The 14,966-nt window shown below is 53.8% G+C and overlaps 1 protein-coding gene across 1 annotated transcript; it reads right to left on the reverse strand.

The window, feature by feature from the left end:
- Nucleotides 1-1,022: 1,022 nt before the first annotated feature.
- On the reverse strand, nt 1,023-14,921 carry LOC34618203. Its single transcript, XM_026338648.1, has 16 exons — nt 13,896-14,921; nt 13,434-13,614; nt 11,638-12,487; nt 11,452-11,516; nt 5,680-5,738; nt 5,449-5,515; nt 5,173-5,297; nt 4,779-4,850; nt 4,439-4,473; nt 4,164-4,252; nt 3,764-3,874; nt 2,946-3,307; nt 2,248-2,356; nt 2,002-2,042; nt 1,344-1,408; nt 1,023-1,218 (listed from the first exon to the last, which is right to left on the reverse strand). The coding sequence occupies exons 1-16, from the start codon at nt 14,919-14,921 to the stop codon at nt 1,023-1,025; spliced, it is 3,453 nt and encodes a 1,150-aa protein (XP_026194433.1).
- Nucleotides 14,922-14,966: the final 45 nt, after the last annotated feature.

Below are 14,966 nucleotides of genomic sequence, written 5' to 3' on the forward strand. Positions count from 1 at the left end.
TCCTGTGTCATAATATCCCCCTGGGGAGGGAGAACCCTACAAAGAAATTCACCCCACCTTCCAGGTTAAAAGCCTTGCCGAACCTTCTTTATTTGTCTCTCGTAGATGATGAAGGCTCTTTCACTCGTTTCCGCATCGTCTAAAACGGCGAGAATACGTGGGAGCATCGATTGGCGAGGACCCCTTGCCAAGGTCACCTGGCGCGGTGGGGCCTCCTCCCTTCCATACCCCTGTGCTTTTAAGGCAAAACGCCCCTTGAGAGAGCACCAATTTGCAGCTTTCCCAGACTCGTATAGCTCTCTCTGCCCAGCAAAGCTTTATTTAGATGAGCCGCGAATCCGCTGCCTCGGTAACTGCCACCCTGCCGCATTCGCGCAGGCTGACAGATACACGCCTAGGGCGAGTTACCACCTGAGGCCCCCTTTCCCGATTCCTCAAACATAAGCCCTGTGTGCGTGAACTAGCAAAGGATCGGATATTCGTGGCAAACACGACTGCGCGGAACCACTTGCTAGTGGGCAATTCTCTTTCTAATTAAGGCCTGTAAGGCCACCCCCACCTTCCTCCCCCCTCCACAGGAGCTGAACCTTCGCCACAACTGCCCGTACCGCATGCCAATGACTCGTGGCTCTCATTGCGCCCTATTATTGCAGTCTGAAGCCAGCTAGCCAGGCCTGCATTCTTTTCGCCATGCAGCTAGACAGCGAATTCCCCAACTACTCCTGATTTTCCAAACGCACTGCAAAAGCTTCCCCAGAAGCCACAGCACTTAGTCAACACGCCAGGGTGAACAAGGCACGGGTAGAGGGAAAAACACTGCTGCCCCAAAAAAGCTGCGGCAGTTACTTGCCTGCCTGCCTGCCTACACCACCACCAGCAACGAAAAAGGTCTGCTTCGCTAGCGAGGACCGCTGACACCAGCTAAAAAAGAACGGCATACGCTCCAGCAGGACTAATCGGTGCTGTGAAGGAGTCGCCCTCAGAAACAGATGCGCCTCCGAAATACGCATTTTAGTGCACGTTTACACTGAAGGCACGCGATCCGGAAGGCACTCTACAGGGCAGCAGCCCAAAGTTTCGACACCAGCGCGGTCGAAAAGGCAAAGCGCCTCGTCGATTTGTTTTTTTCTAAAATCCGAGAAGCCCACGGGTTCCTCGAAGCCCTTTCCTGATGGGCGATCTTCCCGAGCTGGCGCTGGTTCTAATTTTCGCTCATTGCTATGTGAACCCTCCACGAAATACGCAAAATTGAGAGGGCAAACCCTACTCTCTCTACTGCACAAGCTCAGAATCACTATTGGACAAGCTCGTCTAGAGGCGGGCAGCCCTCCGAGACGACGTGCGCCTCTATTTCCTGGTGTCGCCGACGCATCCACCAACGGCCAATCGTCCACTGTGCTAAGTCTTTCTGCACCAAGGCATCGGCAGCGAAGAAGATTTAGACAAACTCACTTAGCCAAGCACACGACTACGTGCACAAGACTCCAGACTGCGGCAGCATCACTGCAGCCCCCCCTCTCCCTCCCTTCCCCCTCCCAAATTCCCCATTCCCCCTGAACACCCTTGCCGCCGATTCAAAAAAAGCACTTGTCTTGCACGCATAGTGCTCCCTGTGCCCCAGTCTTCGCCCCCACTATTAACCTGGATGCAGAGCTAGCTCAGCAACAACAACAAAACTCGCTAGCCACCACCTCTAGAACGCAACAATGGGCAATGAGGCAGGCAGGCACGCTCGCCGCGCTACCCAGCTACTCCCAAGCCAGCGCTACTTTTTTACGTTAAAACGGAGCAGACAGGATACTCAGCTAGCTACATAGAGCCGTTGCATCTATGTCTACATCTACAGATATATACAAATACATGTATCTAGACACATACATACGGCTCTCTATCCCTGAGGAATTAGACGTGCGGCGATTGCAGCTGTGTGCTCAGTCGGTGCCTCCTGGCTAGCTGCTTAGCTAGCTGCTTGGCTGGTCAGGAGGGGCTTTAAAAACTCACCTCGAGCTTGACGATTTCCTGAGTGGTCAGGTGGGAAAAGCCTGCGGCACACGTAGAGCGTCCAGAGGGGCAGTGCATATATTATCCCTTTCATAGAAGAGGTCTCGGAGATGCAAGTTCTGACGCCTAGCATTGGGAACTTCTAGCGACATTGCCACATGATATAGCACACACAGGCGCAGCTAAGGCAAGCCTTTCGGCCATACACGCTGCACCCTACCTACATTCCGGAAACTTCCCACTCACCCTCCGGGAAAAACGTTGCATACAGAGGCACCCCTTCCGGCGGCACCATGCGATAGTCGTACAGCGAGATCTTTAGAGCCATAGGCGGGGGAAGACCCTTCAGGGCTTCCTGGTAGAGGTACACACACACACACAAACACACAAACACACAAACACACTTGACCCCCCCTCTATCCCTCGAAGCTGCTCTTTTGGGGGGATGCCTCCGTTGCACCAAACCCCTACGGTGCCGGGGCAAGCAGCAAACAGGTGCATGGTCTGCTTCCGAGCGGCGACACTAGAATGCCAGCCAGGCCTCTAAGAGGCTGCCTGTTCAGGAGGGCAACTAGCTAGCCAGCTAGTAAGTCAGCTAGCCAGCTAGTCAGTAAGCCAACTAGCTAGCCAGCTAGTAAGTCAGCTAGCCAGCTAGTCAGCAAGCCAACTAGCTAGACAGCTAGCAAGTCAGCTAGCCAGCTAGTCAGCCAGCCAACTAGCTAGCCAGCTAGTAAGTCAGCTAGCCAGTAAGCCAACTAGCTAGCTAGCTAGCTAGTATGTCGGCTAGCCAGTAAAACAACTAGCTAGCTAGCTAGCTAGCTGGCTAGCTGGCTAGCATTTTCGATTGCGGGCGATCGAGAGGCGCTGTAGGGAGGGGGTTGCTCAGCAAGCAATCTGCTTTTCCGCGGGCAGGGAGTGCAGCCTGTCCGTGTCACACCGCTTACGCCTTGAGGTCCTAGAAGTTGGAGGACTGCCGGCTCCCGCGCGCAAAGTTGCTGAATGAAAGACTGCCAGAAAGCAGGATACACCTGCGAAGCCGCGTGCGAGAGGCTTGAAGGCGCCCCTGAAAACGCCGCAACGCATGGGGGACAGAGCGACTGCACGTGCTGCAGCTGCAGCTGTTGTTGTTGCTGTTGTTGCTGCTGTTGTTGCTGCTGCAGGAGTTTACCTGTAACTGCACCCCTTAGAGTGCAGCGAAGACGAAGGGGCACAAACCAAAGCCGCCAGTCTAAACGAGGGAAGTGGCCAGACCAGAGCCAAGGGGGAGGGCTGTCAATGTTCCCTGCACAAGCAGCAGCGTGCTCTCCTTAACAGCACAGGATAGTGCAATGTTTGCGTGTGCAGAGGCGACCCCCAGAGCAGCCAGCACGGGCGCTGTGGTGCGGCAAGCCCGTGAGCTGCCCGGTGTTTTTCTATGGGAGAAAAGCGCAGGCAGATGCCTGCAGACGCGTGCGCATGCGTGGACGCTGCGCTGCGCACGGACGGCTGCGCGCCAAGCCATCAGCATCTGGAAGCGGGAGTGGGGAACGGTGATTCTAGCAAAGCCCTCTTGGGGAGAGGCAGCAGTGGAGTTCCTCTCATCAGAGAAAGAAAGGAACGGCAGAGGAGCAGCTTGAGGACAGAGCGGCGAAAGAGATTTAGATATCGCTCCCCTATTACTCAGTGAGCCGTGTTCTCCCCTTCATGCCGACGTGACACCCGGACGAAGGATACAGACTGCTCGAGATTGCAAGAAAAAAAGTTTCCTGTAGTCAAGCCTTGCCTGGTTTGTACGGGAAGGTAATTTCCAGCCACTGAGGCTTCTCGTCCGCCGTCTGATGTAATTCTTCAATCACCAACTCCAGCCGGCTTGTCGTGACCACAGAGAATAGGCCTGAAGCAAAAGCAACCCCACAGTCATGTCGGGGGGAGGCGGAAGAGTGGCGCTTCTGCGTCTCCTCGCTGGATGATGGCGATATATATCTACACGCCTTTCTGAAGGGACCCTCCACAAGCGTTTTCACCCGTGTGCCGCTGTGACTCCGCCTTAAACCGTGAGGCTTCTGCATCTGTCATTCACGCCTCTCGCCGCCTGTCCCTCTTGCCCTCCTTACCCCCCATCGCCACCACTCCCCATGTCTACACGCTAGACAGTTCTCCCCGGTGCCTTTGCAGCTCCTCACCATATCCATTGCATGCGCAAAGAAGAGACAGCTCTTTGCAGAGCTGCAGGGCCCATGCGGGAGCGGCTACGCCTGGCCTCATCCAAATCCTAAGGGTGGCAGCAACAACAGCAACGACAAGCTGCTTTGTTCGCCATCCTAAAGGCGAGCTGACTCAGGCAGACCACGACTTCTGCAGCGTGCTGGCTAGCGTAGACACCGTGGGGGAGACAAGGGTGGGTGGAAACACACGCCACAGAGAGCGTGCCAGGAGGTCGTCTCAACTGCCGCCTCACCTGCAGAAATAGCTAAGACAGCCGGCACTGTATATCTGCAGAGTCTCATCACACACATGCAACCTGCACGCTTGGCTGCTGCTACTATTGCTGCTAATACTACTACTACTACTGCTGCTGCTACTATTGCTGCTAATACTACTACTACTGCTGCTGCTGCTGCTAGTATTACTACTACTGCTGCTGCTGCTGCTAGTATTACTACTGCTGCTGCTGCTACTACTACTACTATTACTGCTGCAGCTAGTACTACTACTACTATTACTGCTGCAGCTAGTACTACTACTGAAGTCGCTCCCGCTGCTCCTGAAAGTTTTGCTGCACACAGTCAGCAGCTCACCAAGAAATAAGCCCCCACGATGGCGCCAAGGAGGACAGTGCCTCCCACCAATGCACAGCGCTGAAAGAACGTCTGCAGCAGCACACGGTACAGGGAAAGCATTTTCTGCGTATCTCGCGAGGCGGAAAGGCGGTATATTCAAAAATGCGCATGCGTGTGTGTGGCAGGGAGAAAAGCGGAATAGCAGAGGCATCAAGGTGGAAATACAAGCCGCTACACTTCACCGCGTGTAGTGTAGCCCCCTTAAAGGGGCTGTGCGAACTGCAAGAAAGAGGCCTCTTTACCGCGCCACACGCAAAGGCGAGGTGTGCCTTTTCTGGTCCGTCTCTCTCTCTCTGCCTCGTAGCAACGTTCCTGAAGCCACCGCTAGCTGCTCGTGCCTTAGTTGCCTCACCTGAGCCAGCGGCTGCGGTGCTGAGACACCAAGGATCTTATCATCCATGAGCGAAAAGCAGAGCGCTACTGTGAGGTGGGGGAGAAAGCCGACATTGCCGGTAAGCATGACACTGAGAGCAAGAGCTGCATTGCACAGGAGGGAGCAAAGCAGGGACAGGTCAGTCGTTCGAGACAGTCCAAGCGGTGTGAGACACGTCAAACTCCTCAACAGCGGCAGTCGGTGTGTATACACTTGCGGAAAAGGCGCTAAAGCGACAAACAGCCTGAGACTCACCGGCAATCAAAAAGGACGCGGCAACACGGAGGCTTGACGATCCAAAGATCGCAAACGATACCACTCCCTGCACACGCACAGCCCAAGGTCTAAGAAGGCTATGCGCGGAAGAATTTGCAACGCCTGCCTTGCACGAAAAACACTTCTGCCTACTGCCGCGGGGAGAGGTTACACCTGCATTTTCAAAGGAGAAAAACGCGAGGGATTCACGTTGCCCACTTCATCACGCACCTCGATCAGGAGAACTGTCGCTGCCTGCAGCTTCTTTGCACTTGACCAATACCCATACCCTAAACGCAAGAGCAAAAATGGAAGATCATGCGTCTCCTGATTCAGAGCCTGCTTGCAAGTAGCACTCTGGCAGCCCCTGAAGGACGCTGTGGGATTCCAACCGCAGCTGCAGCCTTTGCAACAGAGACAGCAGCTGCTACTCTTTGCAACAGAGACAGCAGCTGCAGCTGCTATGCGACTGGAGGGAGCTCTGCGCGTACAAGAGCCTGGAGAAGGAAGAGGCTGGGTCCAGTAGTGGTAATGGAGGGCAGTGAGTTCCCTCCACTGGGGAGCGGCTGCGGCTGCACAAAGACAACAGCGCGGGAGAGAGAAACAGAAGAATGCGATGTTGCGAAAGAACATAAAAAGGATCTTCTTCCACGCGTGCCAAGTGCAGGCCATACACAGAGAAAACTCACACGGCGCATACAGCAGCGTAGAAGGGTGGAGAGAGAGAAAGAAATAGAGAGAAAGAAATAGAGAGAAAGAAATAGGGAGAGAGAGAGACAGAGAGAGAGAGAAAGAAATAGAGAGAAAGAAATAGGGAGAGAGAGAGAGAGGGAGAGAGACAGAGAGAGACAGAGAGGGAGAAACAGAAAAAGAGAGAGGGCGACAGAGACACAGTGAGAGAGATAGAGAGCGAAAGAGAAACAAAGAGAGAAAGAAAGACGCAGAGAGGGAGACGTTGAGAGGCGCTTTGGGGAAGAGATACGGGTAGACTCGAAAGGGGAAAGGGCAGGAAGAGGTGACCTAGGCGTACAGCATTTGGACACTGCAGAGGAGAAAATGACTTTGAAGAGCAGCAGTCTCAGTAGAAGGAGCACAGCTGTGGCGGCAAAGTGGCATCTTAGCGCGAGCGAGAGGGGAGCGAAGCAGCAAATGAATCCAGCTTCTAATAACAAGACGTCCCTGTGGAAAGCAGATGTCAAATGCATTCCCCGAGGGAGACCGCTTATAAAATGCTAGAAGGCACACGCGCTAGGGAAACAAAGAGGCTATTTTGCTCCGCCTGTAGTCTGCCCTCTCCACGCAGCTGCCTGTTTGACTCCTGAATTATGACTGTCTCCTCTCCTGACGTGTCTACGTGTGCGCAGCCAGAGGGGCATACGAGGCCTACCACTGGAAAGCCATGAACTCCTTCGCAAAATAACGGAAAGACAAATAAAGGAGAAACTGCCAAAGTGCCCCCGCCGACTCCCAGACGGCGCGGGAGGCGCTAGGGGGAAGTACAAGTGACAGGCAGATGTTTGCACAAGCAGACATGCAGCCGAACCACGCAAAGTGACTGAGCTGAAGGCACAAAAAGACGGAGAAGTAAAGGGCAGAGGTGCGCGCACATTGGAAACGGCGTAAAAATGAAGCATAGATCATATACATATATATTGTAATATTAGTGGATAGAGAGACATGGGCAGTGCTTCTAGGGGTGTTTGGGTGAAGTGTGCGAAAAAGGGCGCGCATACAGACAGAGAGAGAGAAAGAGTAGAGAGACGCATTGACGAGGGGGAAATGGGGGAAAGAAGGGGTTCTTGGGAAAGGTGGAGGGACAGAGAGGAAAAACAGCGGAAGATACACGAATATATATATATATGTATAGAGCGTAGAAGAGCAGCCTTGGCGAAGAGTGGTAGAGGGCTAGGCAAACATATATGAGTATCTACTATAGGTATGCAGATTTCGGGAAAACGGAGAACAGACAGGAGACGAGACTGATAGGACGCATAGCTGGAGAGGGCGCGATGTGTGTGTGTATGTGTGTGTGTGAGTGTGTAAGAAGAGAGCAGCAGCAAAACGGCAGGGTGCGTGCTTCTCCTCTGTTAGAAGCCTTTTCCGACGGGAGTGTGCGAAAAGACAGACAGTGAAGCTCTGGGTACTTCTGCAGACGCTTCTTGCAATCCAGCTAACTCCTGAGAGCAGTATGCTGACTGGCACTGAGGCGGGGAGTTGCTGCAGGAGTTGCAGCTGCTGCAGTTGTCGATCCAGCGGCAGCAGCCCCTTCCTCGGGGAGAGCAGCCCATCAGCCTGAAGCACCGACGCGACACTACTTCTGGATAGAAGAGCATGGCAATACAGACGTCTGATCTGGCTCTGTGTAAAGCTGGGGAACGCAGAAGGCAAGTCAGCAGAGCCCATTGTGTGTCGGCATCCCTTCAGAGGCAACGCACAAGGCGGCAGCTAGGAGCGACAGCGGCGCACGCACGCCCAATGCATGCAGCCTGCAGCAAGAAACTGCCTCTTCCGTAGCGAGGAAGAAAGAGAGAGAGAAAGCGAGTCAAGGAGCAACGGGGGGGCAGTGCAGCACAGACTGCCGCAGCCGAGGGGGTCGCTAGCTCACCTGGAGGGCGAAGGAACGAAATGCGAGGATATACACTGCATTGACTGCTATGAGGACGCCATGGAGGGTTGCAAAGTGGGGTGTGCCTCGTTGCATATGCATGTAGCTGCTGCCGAAATGGAGGAGCACTACCGCGTAGGACAGAGTCGTGCAGAGCCAAGAAGGAAGCTTTTCACTGCCGCTGCATTTGCTGCTTGCTGTTCTCCTCTTTTCGCTTTGAGGCACAGGTGCCGAGGTATTCCTCCCCTCTGGGGAGTGAGTTGCCACACTGCCGCGCAGCCGCATCGCTTGGGTGGATGCTGTTCGGCTCTCTCGGCAGACGGCAGCACTGCTGCAGCCGCTAATATTTCCGTTGCTTGGGAAGCTGCGACAGCGGGAGTGCTACCCTTGGAGCGAGAGGTTCTGCTGCTGCCCTTGCTGCTCTCTGCACAGCCGCAGCCGCCGCTTCCTCCTCAGTGTCTGTCTGCGAGTCACACTTGAGCGTCCTCCAGTCTGAAGCCAGCAGTTAAGTTCCCTGGGGATTCTGCAGGCGGCATCTCGCGCTATGAAAGGATTCTGGCAGCTGCTGTTTGGGCAACACTGGAAGAGCAACAACAGCGGGAGCTCCTGGTGCTTCGGAAGCGGAGAAGGCTGCCAGCGCACCTTGTCTGCGGCATTCGATTCGCGGCAGTTGGTGTACTTCTGGTAGAATACGACTAAAGGGAGCCGCTGGCAAAAAGGCATGCCCAGTCTTGCATGCATGCAACGCCTTCCACCAGCATCAGCGCAGTGGGCGATCGGGGCAGAGGGGAGGGGGGCCCCTCGGTGTCAAGAACCACTGGCAAGATTCTGTCTCGAAGGGCCTTGTGCTGCCCTCAATTTGCTCGCAGTGGTAGAATTAATGGGCTATTTAATGCATATGAATTCTCTCTGTTCTGCTGGTCAACACATTTCCACCAATTTCCACCAGCACACTGACGCTACTCCTGAAGCCACGGCTGCAGCCACCACTGGCGACGGTAGCAGCGTTCGGCACCCACACCACACTACAGCCCGACTCAACACGGATTAATACACATCTAAAGGCCACACCGAAGGAGATAGACGGTATCAGCGAGCACAAGATTAGAACATCACGCCATGAACGGCAGCACACGCACCAACATTTACACACACACGCACGCATACATGCCAGAAACATACATGAGCATGAATGTCTGCATGCATACACATGTAGACATCCACACACTGACACATACACGCATATCCTCGCAGGCAGAAACAACGCAGACAAGTAGCAGCACGAAGGCGCAATGTGCACACTTCATTAGAGAGTACAGTGACAAGAGAAAGAGCTGCTACGGCATGCACCGCGATGGGCGCTTTTTTGGCTCCCCAAAGCTCTCCTACGTGCGCAGTCGAGCTACCGTGTGACCTTGGCATAGAGTTCTAGACTACCGTATCTACTCACTTCGGCATCCTTTCTCGCTTCATAGAGGAGATGCGCCTACTCTGTGCCATATGCGCAGATTTCAAGGGAGGTGGACCGCAGTTCGTGTATGACCCCAGGCTCAAAAGAAAAGAGCTTTCTCCTGCCCTTTCTAATAGCGCTGCCCCTTATACGTCACCAAAGGCGGAGGAGCGACGGGGGTCACCCTAGACCAGGGAGAAAAACACCACTTTTGAAACAGCCTGCGGGAGTTGGCAGAGACGAGGTGGCTCTACGTTTCTCGCTTCTTCCTGCCGTTCCTCCTGAAGGCATACCCTTCTTCTGTTGATGGAAAAAACACCTCTGCTTTAGGTCCCGACGAGACTACTTGCCAGCCATTTAGCACCAGTTGCAACAGCAGGGGAGGTCGCACTATGGCTAAAAATGAATAAACACGGACAGCGGAGGGACGCACAAAGAAACACATGAAGCAACTAAATGCAAATATCCTTGAGCGCCTTCTGGCTTCTTCAAGAAGTCCAGCTTCCCTAATCCCAGCTTTCGCCTCCTGCTCTCGCTAGAAACAAGACTCCTCTCCCTCTAGAGGCCCCCTCCCCCCCCCCCCCCGCTACGAAAGGTGCAGCAGAAAGACACGACAGCAACTTCGGCGTCCCCTGGGGTACGAGTTTCTACGATTTTGCCTCCCCTTGGGGAGCGCGGACCTGCTTCTCCAAAGGAGGCTGCTGCCGTACCACTCCCTATACGGAGCGCTAGGTGCAGCTGCCTACAGCGGCAGCAGCCTAAACGGCCAGTCTTCTCCCTGCGGATCCTCTCCCCAACGCACTCCTTATGCAGCTGCGATCTGGTATAGCCCTATCCCGTGCCCTAATTATTACGCGAAACGACCGCTGCACTGCTGCAGCGAGTTTTCCCTGACACCTACTTATATCTTAAAGCCCTCCCTCGTCGGTGCAGGAAGCTGCAGCAAGGGGCAGGTAGGGGGCCAGCTCTAAGAAGAGGGCACATGCTGCGCCAAGGAAGGCGCTAAAACCTCAGCTGTTTTAAAGGCCAACAACGAGTTAGGTCCGCCTGGAGCCCCCACCTCGCTGCAGCAAAATAGGATGTTGCTTGAATGTTGTTCGTTGGTCACTGCCCTCGGAGGAGGAGAGCAGTGTAGGCGACAGCCGGGTAGCCATAGGGCCCTTTGCGTGAAGAGAGATCCTTGCCTCCACAAAGGGACGGTTTAACCACCCCATAAATAGCCCCGTAATGGAAGGAGCGTAAACCGAGCGCCATAGACAGTCTTGCGCTGTAACTGCAATTCGTGCAACCACTCACAGCCCTTCTCTCAAGCCACAAAAAGCTCCATCGGAGGGCCTTTATGACGCCGCAACAGGATTCCAGCGCCACTGTAGTTGGACGAGCCTTGCATAAGCCGCAGCACGCGTCCGACTGCTTCTGGAAGCCCCAAGACTTGAGTTGCCGTTGCCAGTGTGCTGCTGCTGCTGCTGCATACCACGGCAGCTTTTCTGCAACAGCAGTTTGTGTTGCCGCGTGGCGATGATTCATGAATAAATGTATATATATTTGTATAAACAGGTATATATATATATTTCTACCTCCCCCGCACGCAACCCAGTGCTCATTTATCGGCCAAATGAACCAGTGTGAACCTGCTTCTCAGCAGCAGCGAGCTGCTGCATGTGATGCTGGAAGAGGCGCAAAAAACGATCTATGCGCGGCCGCTAGTCGCGGTATATATATATATTAATATATATACACCTGAAACTTGCTGCTGCTGTTACTGCTATTGCTGCTGTTGCTGCTGCAGATTTCTGCAGCCAAAGAAGCAGCAAAAAGAAGATCAAACCGAAGCAAAAACAAAATAAGACGATGGGTGAGAGATAGACTCTGGAGACCAGCTTATGCATATATATATATGAATATATATATATATGTGTATATGTATATATATATATAAAGGTATAACCGCCAGTATGAGTGCTGCTGCTACTACTGCTGCTGCTACTGCCGCTGCTACTGCTACTGCTGCTGCTACTGCTTTTGCGCGGCAGCTGTGACGCGGTGACTGTACACCTGCTGGTTGATTAAGAAGCGTGTAGAAATAATGCCTGCTGCTGCAACTCAAAGGAGTGCATGCGATGCGAAGTGCAGCTTTGTGTCCGCTGCGTTTACATTCCCAGTTGCAGTGTCGGAGGAGGTGCAAGGGGCCTCCCCGATGCCAATCTCGGCAGCAGCATCCGCCGTTCCCTGAGGCTGCCGTCCCAGAGTGCCACCCCCCTGCGCTCCAGCCTTGTTGCTGCAGGAGCTCGTGCTCATGGGACTGGTTTCGTTGGTTCCCATAGACAACGAATGACAGGGGCTGCTGCTGCCGCTGCGGCCGTTCCTGCTGCTGCTGCTGCCCGTCAAGCCGCAGACAGTCGACGCCAGCGAGGCTGGGAGGATGGGAGTTCGCAGTTGCGCGGCGAGCGGCGTGGGGGCGCTATTGTTGCTGGAACTGTTGCGAGACAGAGAGGCGAGTCCAAGCACTGCAGCCGCCACGGCTCGCTGCTGCTGCTGCTGCTGCTGCTGCGGATTGCTCTGCTGCTTCCGCTTGCCTTTGAGCCTCTTGAGCGGCGCGTCCGTTCCCTGACTCTCCGCCAGCAGCCGGAACGTGTTCAGGTGGTGTCTGTAAACCTGCTTTGCATACTCTGCCACGACGGCATCTCCCTCGGGGCCCCTAGGGGCCCCACACTTGTTGCATCGGAAGCGCCTCGGGAAGTTCACGTTGCTGCAGCTGCGGCATAACCAGTTGCCGTTGCGACCACGCACAGGATTTGCCGCTGAGGCTGCACCTGCACCGCCTTCCCCAGTCAATGCGCAGGAGGGGGGGGCTCCTCCTCGCTGCGCCTGCTGCTCCAGGCAGCACATCGGATCGCCGTATATCTTCAGGAAAGACGAAGGGTTCCTGAATTCGTCAGGGTGCGCCAACATCGTAGGAGCCGCGAAATTCGGCCCACCGACCCCTGCGCAACAACACACAACAACGGCACAACCGACTTCCTCTTCGCTGCAAAATGATACCCCACGATGGACTCCTCCTCCCACGCAAAGGCATACCAAATCCTCTGCCCATATATTTAGAGACATACATAAAAGCAAGCTGCATACACTACGGCTCTCCCTCGCTCCACACGCTGCACGCGTGCACAGAAAGCCGCACGCCAATATTTCAGGGAGAGCAATATCAAGATAGAGATAAAAACACATCGAGAGAGAGAGATAGATCGATATAAAGATAAAGACACATCAAGACAAAGACACATCGAGATAAAGATAAGGACACATCAAGATAAAGATAAAGACACATCAAGATAAAGATAAGAACACATCAAGATAAAGACACATCGAGATAAAGATAAGGACACATCGATATAAAGATAAAGACACATCAAGATGAAGATAAGAACACATCGAGATAAAGACACATCGAGATAACGATAAAGACACATCGAGATAAAGATAAGGACACATCGAGATAAAGACACATCGAGATAAAGATAAAGACACATCGAGATAAAGATAAGGACACATCGAGATAAAGACACATCGACATAAAGATAAAGACACATCGATATAGAGATAAGGACACATCAAGATAAAGATAAGGACACATCGAGATAAAGACACATCAAGATAAAGACACATCAAGATAAGGACACATCAAGATAAAGATAAAGACACATCGAGATAAAGACACATCGACATAAAGATAAAGACACATCAAGATAAAGACACATCGAGATAAAGATAAAGACACATCGAGATAAAGACACATCGAGATAAAGATAAGGACACATCGAGATAAAGACACATCGAGATAAAGATCGAGATAAGGACACATCGAGATAAAGATAGATCGAGAGAGCTGTACCGAGATATGACGAGAGAAAGAGTATAAATCTGGCTCACCCTGCATCCAGGATATCAAATTTTTACCGAATGCATCGGGCCTAGGATGGGCATGCCGGGTAAGTGCCAGTGCAGCCCCCAAGATATCCGCCGCTCTGCCTGCTGCTGCCTCCGCCGAAAGACCTTCTTGCTGCAATTCCGCTAGGAGGCCGTCCCTCAAATCACGAGCCTTTAGCGCGAGCTGCAGCAATCCGAGCAGTCCGAAGCAACAAAACAACGAACAGCATGGGATGCAGAACCGACAAGACACTGGCTTGCAGGGGACACACAACTCGAAGCCGCGCAAGGACCTAAATATATATATAAATATCTATATACGTACACAAATATGTGCACATACATATATATATATATATATACATCTATATGTATGTGTAGATGTAGATACGCATCATCTAGCAACATTGAGCTCCCGTTCTTTCCATGCTCCTAGGCTTTGTGCTATCTCCGGGGTAGTCTCACCATCACAGCAGCAGTTCCCTGGAGACTCCCTGTCGCAGCGTCTCCTATATGAGCATCCTGCTGCTGCTGCTGCTGCTGCTGGAGTGCTGCAGAGATAACAACGGGGGGTTCTAGGGAGAAGCCTTGCCCCTGAGGCGTGCGGCAGTCGCTGCTGCTAGCGGGAGTCACGTCTCCAGATGTGTAGTGAGTAAACCTGCTGCTTAGACCCCCTCCACTGAGGTGTTGCTGCTGCCAGTCCTGCTGGTGCTGTTGCGATGTGTTATCCTCAGAAGCTGAGCCTAAGCCTTCAAGCGCATTGCGCATCAGTGCGTCTAGCTGCTTCTGAAGGGAGAGCGCCTCTCCAAAATCGATCCATTGTTGTTGCTGTTGGTGCTGCTGCTGTTGCTCTAGCGAATCACGAACGAGAGGGCCGTTTCCTCCCCCCCTGCCTCCAGACAAGCCAAGCTGCTGCTGCTGCTGGGCGCCGCTGCTGCTCGCCTGCTGGTGCTGCAGCTGCTGCTTTTCTGCTACCTGCTGTTGTCTGTGCAGTGAATGCCTCTTCGGCTGCGTTCTCCCCGCCGGTGCCGCTTGCTGCTGCTGCTGCCTGCCGCTGTTGCTGCAGCGCGTGCAGCCGCGGCTCGCACCAACTCCCTGCGCTTGGCAGAGACACGTCAGAGGGTAGTCAGGAGTCTCTCTCGATCCGCCTGGCCCTCCGCCTGCTACATCAGCCTCCTGTAAAGGCTGCTGCTGCTGTCTCTGCTGCTGCTGCTGCTGCTGCTGCTGGTGGTCATCCTGCTGCTGGGGAGGAAACAAGCCAGGAGCTCCTCCTGCCAGCTGCTTCAGCGCACGCAGTAAATCGGCTTCAGTAACGGCCTCCAGCTGGCGCTGCATGCTTTCCAGATCCTGCGGCTGCTGCTGTTGCTGCGTTGGGTGCTCAGCACCAGCGGACAGACACTGCTGCTGCCTCTGCTGCTGCTGAGGAGGCAACAGCAAAACGCGGTGCCGAAACTCCTTCAGGGGGAGGTGAGAAAGCGCGGGCTTTGGCATTCTCTCGCCTGCTGCAGCTGCTGCCGTTCGAATCCCCCTTGAACG

The sequence above is a fragment of the Cyclospora cayetanensis genome, unplaced genomic scaffold (assembly GCF_002999335.1).
Source record: "Cyclospora cayetanensis isolate NF1_C8 unplaced genomic scaffold, CcayRef3 CcayRef3_contig_29, whole genome shotgun sequence".
NCBI classification, from domain to species: domain Eukaryota; phylum Apicomplexa; class Conoidasida; order Eucoccidiorida; family Eimeriidae; genus Cyclospora; species Cyclospora cayetanensis.

Coding starts and splice junctions, on each gene's coding strand:
- LOC34618203 (XM_026338648.1), bottom strand. CDS start 14,921: ATGCCAAAGCCCGCGCTTTCTCACCTCCCCCTGAAGGAGTTTCGGCAC. Junction 12,488..13,433: donor TTTGATATCCTGGATGCAGG/GTGAGCCAGATT, acceptor GTTGTTGCGCAG/GGGTCGGTGGGCCGAATTTC. Junction 4,474..4,778: donor TCGTGGGGGCTTATTTCTTG/GTGAGCTGCTGA, acceptor GAGACTCTGCAG/ATATACAGTGCCGGCTGTCT.